General features: G+C 43.3%; 1 protein-coding gene across 1 annotated transcript; it reads left to right on the top strand.

Annotated features, from left to right (window-relative positions):
• On the top strand, positions 1-9,304 carry LOC130119995 (transmembrane emp24 domain-containing protein 1-like). The gene is made up of 4 exons (XM_056288608.1): positions 1-242; positions 5,152-5,249; positions 7,391-7,583; positions 9,039-9,304. Exons 1-4 carry the CDS (start codon positions 54-56, stop codon positions 9,255-9,257), a joined length of 699 nt encoding a protein of 232 aa, XP_056144583.1. The 5' UTR covers positions 1-53; the 3' UTR covers positions 9,258-9,304.
• Positions 9,305-9,677: the final 373 nt, after the last annotated feature.

Genomic DNA, 9,677 nt, shown 5'->3' on the forward strand with positions numbered 1-9,677 from the left:
AGCTGACGTGGATTCTCTCCGGAGTAACTTGAAAGTAGTTTTTATTTAAAACAATGCATCGCGACTGGACTGAGATAAATGTCTTTGCCAAACTCAGCCTGTTGGCCTGTTTGATAATATCGTCCATCGACCGCTCTGCGGCCATGGGACAAAACCAGTTTACATTCATGCTTCCTGCTGGCGCCACAGAATGCTTTTTCCAACCCACTCTGAAGAACTGGAGCATCGAAGTGGAGTACCAGGTAACACACACAAGGGTGGGGTCGTTTTGTAATTTCACACGGACTACCTCCACTGCTGCACCAACAGGAACCCACGTGAAGAGAGACGTAACACCATAAGAGACCGCTGTTTCATCCCCCTCCATCATGATGTCCCTCGCCTCATCCACAAGATCCAGTGTTCTGAATGTGACCTTCGTTATATTGTTGCGAATTCTACCGGAGTGTTCCCGTTCGAAGTCATGGGGGTTCATTTGCATATTACCCACAATGCAACTGAAGAGCGTTAACGTTTTGGTTATGTTGTGGGATTGAACATGTTAAAAACGGGCATATCTGTTACAGATAGCGGGGGTGTGGTGGAAGGTAATGGGGACGCTATGAGAGACGTTGTATTAGACAGCATGCTTTACACTCCCACCAGGAGTGTAAAGAGTAGGCAAATAGGTAATCGCGGTTCTGTGGCCAAGGAAAAGCTGAGACCAATAGTAATTTGCCTGTGTTATAACTGGCTCGGTTTACGGTCATTAAAATCTTGTTGGTTAACTCTGAAAGGTTGGCTAGGAAGTCCATTATTTGACCACGTCACGATATAGGTGCCAGAAACTTAAGAGATGTTATCGGTCACTGAGTTAATCATACGAACAATGGGCCATAACGGCACATCCTGTTCATGTATCTTAGTTAACTATGTGTGGTTTCTGTCACAGTACACATGGCCATTGTAACTCTAGTTAGTGGTCACGGCAATTTGCATATGACAGGGATCATTATTTACAGCCGTTATGCAGCTGTGTTGTTGAGAAGGGTGGGGGATACCAGCAAGTCAGTTGAGACTGAAGAGGTCACTTAGATGAGTGATGAATCATTTCTCTCAGTAAACACCGTGTCCAGATGAGCTGAGTCAACGTTATGTGATGTGATGCAGATGCGATGCTGGTCTGGGGCCCTGCTAGACACGGACGCCGATATGATCAAGTAACAATAACGCTCGACAACTCCGTGACTTCACAAAGTGTGGCAGCAAAAAAAAAAAAAAAAATGTTGGCGTTGCATCTGATCCCAGCCTTTCCCTCGATAAGCAGATTAAAGAAATCACCAAGACTGCCTTTTCCCCCCACTTACGTGACCAAAATGTGGTCTTTCCTGCCCATGTCTGATGCGGAGACTCTAATACGTGCATTTGGTTCATCCACACTCGTTACTGTGGTGTTCTGTTTTCTGGTCTGCCACATGCTCGTACTAAAAGTCTTCAGATGGTTCAGAATGCGGCAGCTAGAATCCTAACTAAAACCAGAAAATTTGACCATATTACACCAATTCCCACGTCCCTTCATCGGCTTCCTATCCATGTTAGATCAGAATACAAGGTGCTTCTGCTGACTAATTAAATCCTAAATGGGCTTGCCCCATCATACCTGTCTGATCTCCTTAAGCCCTACATTCCAGCTCGAGCTCTCTGCTCTCAAAATACAGGGCTCCTGTGTGTACCCAAAGTTAAAAAGAAGTCGGCTGGTGGCAGGGCCTTTTCCTATAGGGCCCCCGTTCTTGTGGAATAACCTGCCTGCTGCCATCAGACAGTCAGAGTCTGTTGAGTCCTTTAAATCCAAACTTAAAACTCGATCTTTTTGCCTTAGCTTACTATAGTTGCCTTTAAGTTGGGTACTTCACGACCTTTACTGCATGGCGGGTCAGTTTCTGTCTCAGTGAATTTACCAAGCTCTGTTCTACTACTACGACTTTCGGCTGCTCCCGTCAGGGGTCACCACAGCGGATCACCTGGTTCCATCTCTTCCTGTCCTGTTACCAAGCACTGCCCTGATGACGGGATTATAGAGTATAGACGTATTATAGTATAGATTATTGACTATTGCAAACTGTCCTCTTCTCTCACATGCCTTTTCTCTCACTGAATGATGTCTTCTCCTTTCTCTTCTTCTGTATATGTGAATGGTGTGATGGGAGTCTTCCCTGTGTGCACGTGTAGTCCTCCAGTAAGGTCGACCTGGTGATGGTGGTCATGTAGCTCAGGTCCTGGGTTATTCTGGTGGCGTCTGGACACTGCTTGGCATCCTCCTCATCATATTCATCATATACCTCATAATTCCATTATAATTCTGTTATCCTCTTTCAATGTTGTATTGTGTAAATTGTGTAAACACAACATCCATTGCACGTTGTGCGTCTTGGGAGAGAGATCCCTCCTCTGTTGCTCTCCTTGAGGTTTCTTCCTACTTTTTTCTCCTTGTTAAAGGTTTTTGTTTTTTTTAGAGAGTTGTTCCTTATCCGATGCGAGGGTCTGAGAACAGGATGTTGTGTCGCTGTAAAGTCCACTAAGGCAAATTTGTTAATGTGTGGTAATGGGCTATACAACTAAAATCGACTTGACTTGAGAGTGTGATGGATTTGGAAGCGCTACTGTTGCTGAGTCCAGTCAAGTAAGGATTTGATGAATTTGGGTTTAGTAGGTCGTGTCTCCACCGGACCCATGTAAGAAGAGTGCGCACTGTATATTTGTATCATCTATGGACTTTGTGAGCTCTCGGCCCAATGCAGGGACCTTACCTTTCTCAGAGAGCTCCATGAGTTTGAAGCACAGTTGAAACAAGTTTAGTTTAGTTTTTTTGTTTTGTTTTGTTTGTTTGTTTTTACTGAAACACACAGCTCATCAATGTCACCTTTAGTTCCACTAGCCAATAAGAATGAAGGTGGAGGCAGGACCAGAGAGCAAAGGAAGGCTTTAGGCAAGCCTCCCATTTGTCCAAGTACCCCAAGAATGGGTACATTCAGGTCCAAGTTAAATGGTTTCTTCTTGGAGTTCCCTTGGCTGAAGGGGTTGATATGAAGTACATAAGGTGAATCCACCAAAATGTCTACGTGAAATATGACACCCAAAGGAGGGGATGTTCGTTTCCAAACAAAGTCAAGTAAGGGAGAGCTCCTGCTACAGTTTTCATTTGATTTTTAAAAATTTTTTATTTCGATATACTTTACTGATCCCCATAGGGAAGTTACCCTCTGCATTTAACCAATCCTAACTGTAGCTAGGAGCAGTGGGCAGCCGCCATGCAGCGCCCGGGGACCAGATCCAGTTCGTCTCGCCATGCCTCGGTCAAGGGCACAGACAGGAGTACTAACCCTAACATGCATGTCTTTTTGATGGTGGGGGAAACCAGAGCACCCAGAGAAAACCCACCGCAGACACGAGGAGAACATGCAAACTCCACACAGAGGACGACCTGGGATGACCTCCCAAGGTTGGACAACCCCAGGGTTCAAACCCAGGACCTTCTTGCTGTGAGGCAACAGCGCTAACCACTGCGTCACCGTGCCGCCCATTCTTACCTCCTTTCTTCGGCTAAGGGTTCAAACTGAACTCTTCCAAACCACGTGCATCCCACAATCCCCCCGATGCAGTGATACTCAGTGATGTGCCATGGAGAGTCATCTGTCTGTGGGTTTTCTTTCTTTGACTGCTATATAAAATGCAGTCCAGCTATCAGTTACCAGTTTATTTCACTGGCTCCCTTTTTCGGTTGAAGTTGTGCTACTCAGTGAAATCTAATGGTGTAGCAGTGGGTTGGCGTGAAAACCTGCATAAACATGGTCCTCCGTAGGATACTGTCAGACAATTCCCTTGACATACAGCAGCCATACATATTTTGGTGCTTGATGTTTACCTGAAGCACACTGAAGTTATCAACAAAGCCATGCTATCCTGGGTCACATGTTAACAAGTGTATCCAAACGTTGCAGACTAGGCAAGAAGGTGAATATGTTGTTTGAAACCTTGCTAATTAAGTTTGCTATCGTTTAATTGACTACCCACTAAGGTGATAATGTGTATCAACAGTGTACAATCTCACCGATTTTGCACCTGTGAAACAGATGGAGAATGTTTGATATTATCAAATGTGCAACGCCAGCATGTAAACACAAGTTAATACAGACTGCTAAACCCGGTGGTAAACCAGGAATATAGAAGTGGGTGAGTTCCTTTCCAGGTCCATGAGTTACTTTGCATCTAAAAATGTTTGCATGCATGTTACTTTGCATGTTTGAATAGGAAAAAGGAAACCAGCGAGTGAACTCTTTTGGCATGGACTTTCACCATGTGCTGATAACACGCTTGTTACCGTTAGGGCTCCAGGTGCCTATCAGTGTCAGCACCTCGCTCAGGGTTTAGTCAGGAAATAGGCAGCTGCAGAAAGGAAAACAACCTTTCACTATTTATTGTAGATAGACTCAAAGTGAAAGAAAAAGTATCACGGTTGCGAGCTTTGATGCGACGGGTTAACTCACCGCCCTCTCAATCCACACATTTTTGTAGACTTACTGCTCTAATGTTTGATCGCCGTTAACGTTTGGCAGACATAACTGTGGTATAATGTCATCGTCTTCACAGTCCCGTTGCAACACATCTCTCTGGCCCCTGTTCAGTGTCTTGGCATCCTCACTGGAATAAATGACACGAGGCTTGTGGGGAGAAACGCTTTTAGGGCTGCATCTGACTGCCGAATGATCGAGGATTGAGTCATCCTGTTATGCTCGCTCGGCTCGAAAAACCACAATAAAGTCAACCCGTTGGAACAAGGGCTGGTTCAGGCGACTGACTGTTCTTCCAGCACTTGCTGTCTCACACTTGTATTATGAGACCAAAGCTACTTAAGCCAATGTAACTTAAGCTGGAGGTTATGTGAACATATCACACTGTAGACCATGGGCGGAGTAGGCCTAACCTTGTGGCAGAACCAAAGATGTCTTCTCAACATACTTGGAAATTTCCATTTGAAAATGGAAATCAGTACGAGAGACAGATAAAAAAAAAATTGGTTTGCGGTAGGCTCTTTGGAAGGAAAAAATAATGTTTTGCCCAGCTACGAGACTGAATACACTGTTACTGACCTACATCCTTGTATTTCCCTACCAGGTGTTAGCAGGGGCGGGTCTGGATGTGGGCTTCACACTCATATCACCCAGTGGGCACCGGCTGACGTCTGACTTCAGAAAATCTGAAGGCATCCACATGTAGGTCACCCAAATCTGGCAGTGCCAGCCAACCTGGATTCTTATCATGTTGACTCATCTTTTTACAATAAGTTTTCTGCAGTTTGTGTTTACTTGTTGTTGACTTGTTCTATTGTTTATACCCAACTGGCTTTATCTGTTGTATTGCCTGGATTGTTGTATTGTTGATTGTTTTATTAGTGTGAATGCCCAGCATTCACACTATTGCTTTGCAGTTCTATATTTATTTATTTTTCTTCCACCCATTTTTTGACACTTTGTAGCTCCTTCATACTTTTCGCTACTGAAACCATTCAACTATCAAAATGTTCAACTCATTAAGGACATTAGTGCCCCCCTTTCAGATTTTTCATACCTTTTGAACTTTTTGAAATATTCAACTTTTTTCAGCCATTTTTTGAATGGAAGTCAATGAGGGACTTTTGCAACATTTCCACCTCTTTTACTCCTTCATACTTTTAGCCACTGAACCCATTCAGGTATCAAAATGTCCATCTCTTTAAGCCCATTAAGGCTCACATTTCGTTTTTTTTTAAAACTTTTATACTTTTAGACATATTAAACTTTTTCTACTTTTTCAAAACAATGGAAGTCTATGGGGAAAGGTTGAAACCCTCATCACCTTTGAACTGTATCTCCTCCTTCATTTTGAGCTAGAAACCCCATTTAAAGCTTAAACAGTTCAGGACATTCAGCTGTTTCAGAATCTTATTCAGATTTTAAAAATATTTTATAGTTTTTGAACAATTCAGCTCTAAAGTTTAGCAATTCTGCCATACACTTTGCCTGTTAGAATTTTCAGTCCTATTGTGACGTCACATATCAATTTGAAACTCAACTGCCAGCCTAATTACTGTCAACTCTCAACACCTGGTAGATTTGATCAGCTTCTGCCACTTCTTAACTGCTCTTCCTCCCTCTTCAACCTTACTACCTTCCTTCCTACAACCTTCCTATGACCTTCCTACCTTGCTTCCTACCATCCTTCCTACAACCTTACTACCTTCCTTCCTACAACCTTCCTACCTTCCTTCTCACAACCTCCCTGCCTTCCTACCTTCCTACAATCTTCCTACCTTCCTTCCTTCCTACCTTCCTTCCTACAACCTTCCTACCTTGCTTCCTACCATCCTTCCTACAACCTTCTTACCTTCCTACCTTCCTTCCTACAACCTCCCTGCTATCCTACCTTCCTACAACCTTCTTACCCTCCTTCCTACCCTTCCTCTTCATCTTCATCACTACCCTTCCTCTTCATCTTCATCACTAACCCTCCTCTCATTCTACCTCTCCTTTAATTCTACCCCTCCTCTCATTCTACCCCTCCTCTCATAACAAATAAAGACCATTTCCTCTGATGTACCGTAGCTCTTTTTTCTTCTTTTAGAAGAATAATGTTCAGGTCAGGTTTTGCAGTTCAATGACCTAGGCCTACTTGGGGACTCTTTTACCAGCGGGGGTCACATATTTCAGACTATTTACACCTTTTCTATACATAAACCCCTGCTGCAAGTGCTTGCAAGTTTTGTTACAGCCTTGTTGTGTGTGTTTGTAATGGGACTGGAAGCACTTTGAAATCTTTGCACCACTTCCACTTTTTCATACTTTAAACTACAGAAACCATTCAACAATCAAACTATTTATGTATTTAGCACATTATGGCAAATTTTTCAGTTTTTTATACCTTTAAAACTTTTAAAATATTCAGCCATTTCACATTTCAGTTTCAAGGTATTTCAGGTAGGCTAGTGACTTTCTGACTATTCCTATTTATCCATTTTCAGCAATGCTTTCGCGATTTCTTCCAGCAGCTCAGCATTGACATGCTTTTTCTGTGGAAAAGCATTTTTCTAGTTCTCTTTAGCTGTACCAAATATTTTTAGCTTAATTTGAAAAAAATCATCAGTGAATAAAACATGCCATACGTTCCTTGTTTTATTATTATTATTATTATTATTATTATTATTACTACTGATGATGTGATCCTCTACACCCGTCCACTAGCAAGTAACCTTTCCACCCATTTCTTTATATGTTGTGAGGTCTCCTCGTCAGGGGAGTCGTGATCTGTTTGAAATGATGAGGAAGGAATAAAAAACAAGTCTCTCTCGGTATCTCACAATCTCCCCTCGCTGTCTCAGGGTGGAGCCGACAGATGAAGGAGACTATCGGCTGTGTTTCGACAACAGCTTCAGTAAACTTTCGGAGAAAATGGTTTTCTTTGAGGTGATCGTCAATGATCGGGTCGGGAACGACGGTTTGGGGAGAGGAGAGGACTGGGCGGACGCAGTCGCACCAGAGAGCCTTGTGGACTACAAGCTGGAGGACATCAGGGTGAGACGGACAGATAAAAAAAACAAAAAAAAACAAAACCAGTTAAACATTTTGTCACTGCCGTTCCCTGGCAGATGTCTATCCCTAGAACGACCGGGATTTCACTCCTATCCAAAACGACCGTGGGCGGTCAAAATGACCGCCTCTATTTAAACTCTATATTCTGTCAAGATAAAATACCCAATTCAGATATTAATGCATTACATGTTAGTATGTCTGTTAAGAAACTAACTGGCACCAAAATTAAAATTTGTACAACTATAATTCTATTTTTAAACAATTTAAATTTAAACTTGAATAGCAAAATTGAAAAGTGAAAATATTGCCTGAAGAGCAAAACGGAGAACACGTGTTGCCAATCTAACAAACGTAACAAGGCCCGTAAAACGTGAAATTTACAAAAAGAACTGAAAATAGATATTGAAATGGTCTCAAACAAAGACCGGAACTTAAAAACTACTAGGTCATTTCGACTGCCACGATTTTTAAACTCTATATTCTGTCAAGATAAAATACCCAATTGAGATATTAATGCACTACATATATGTATGTCTGTTAAGAAACTAACTGACGCCAAAATTTACATTTTAATAACTTTAAATACTATTTTTCAAACAATTACCCAACTACCCAACGCTTGTAAATACTGTAACGCCTCGGTGGTAGTCATGGTGCGTCTGTAACGGCGTCTGTAACCAGACATGTTGGAAATAATCAAAAATCAAATTTTGACTATTTCTCTGCACTGGCGAACGTTAGTTTTGTGTTTTGTTTCTTTGGACAGAGCAATGATCGCGAAGGAAATGGTGCAACCAAAATACGTCATAGTGACATGACGCGCACAATCATGCGCAAATTACGAGACAGTCATTTTGTCCGCTCCTGGTCGTTTTAGGTAGATCTTGTCATCTTTTTTTGTGTGAAATTGATCTAAAACTCATTTTAAATGAAATGGAGCGGCATGTCTGTGTACCGGTTAACTTCTTGCCCGGTGCGGGATTCGATAAGTGGCGTATTGCACCACAAGGCGACGTCACTAACCGCTCTGCTAAAGGGTCAGACCCGTTAGCTAAGGACTAACGTGCGTTATTACTAGTTTACAGTCGTCACCCTCCCTGGAAGCGCGCCCTCGCGCTTTGTTATTCCCGCGCTCCGAAGAGACTTCTGAGGATCTGCACACTTCCGGATCCCACCGCTGCCGCCAATGTAACCGGTTATTTTCTTGCCCGGTGCGGGATTCTATACGGGGTGTACTGCACCACAAGGCGACATCACTAACCGCTCGGCTAAAGGGTCAGACCCGTTAGCTAGGGGCTAACGTGTCTTATTAGTAGTTTACATCTGTGTCTTTTTCTTTCTCCACAAAATTATTAAACTTTGAAAATCCAAAACGGTAACGAACGTCTTGGTCGTTCTAGTGTTTGAACCTCTTCTCTGTTCTCCACGTCCTTGCAGGAGAGCATGGACTCGCTGTACCGGCATTTGGAGAGGAGCCGCCAGGTACAGACCACGCTGAGAGCCTTTGAGACTCGCGACCGCTACCTCCTGGAGAACAACCTGTGGAGGGTGTCCTTCTGGTCTTGTCTCAACCTGCTCGTCATGCTAACTGTGGCCGTCACGCAGATCTACACGCTGCGGCGTCTCTTTGAAGACAAGAGGGCGGTGACAACGTAGTCACGGCGGAGGCGTTTTCATATTTGGGCGAGATCGAGTCACTCCAAAACTGCCACGCGTGACAACTCAAACAGCTGTAAACAACCCAGACCGCCAAAATCTCAACATCTAGGCTGAGAACCGGACGAATTCGCAAATGCTTGTTAGTCTGGTTCCTCTCGGTTCATTTTCGATTTCCAAGAGGCGTCATCAATGGGCGCTGAGCAAAATGACCCTGGAAGCAATTGGACAGACCTACAACCAGTCAGAGCAACGACACGTGTGACATAGCATCTAAACTGTTACCAAATCCTGTTGCAAGTACGGCAAACACCTCCTTTTTATCCACAAGAGCTTTACGTGCAGTTGTTTGTTATTCTTTTAGAGAAAATATACCGTCCAGTTCGTTTAATAGCGTTGCAATTGCGGATTCAACGGGCC

This window comes from Lampris incognitus, chromosome 10, assembly GCF_029633865.1.
Source record: "Lampris incognitus isolate fLamInc1 chromosome 10, fLamInc1.hap2, whole genome shotgun sequence".
NCBI lineage: Eukaryota > Metazoa > Chordata > Actinopteri > Lampriformes > Lampridae > Lampris > Lampris incognitus.

What these genes read in the sequence shown, in the direction of transcription:
- LOC130119995 (XM_056288608.1), top strand. Translation starts at nt 54, where the DNA reads ATGCATCGCGACTGGACTGAGATAAATGTCTTTGCCAAACTCAGCCTG. An exon ending in GCATCGAAGTGGAGTACCAG is followed by an intron (nt 243 to 5,151) that starts GTAACACACACA and finishes TTTCCCTACCAG; the next exon opens with GTGTTAGCAGGGGCGGGTCT. An exon ending in ACAAGCTGGAGGACATCAGG is followed by an intron (nt 7,584 to 9,038) that starts GTGAGACGGACA and finishes ACGTCCTTGCAG; the next exon opens with GAGAGCATGGACTCGCTGTA.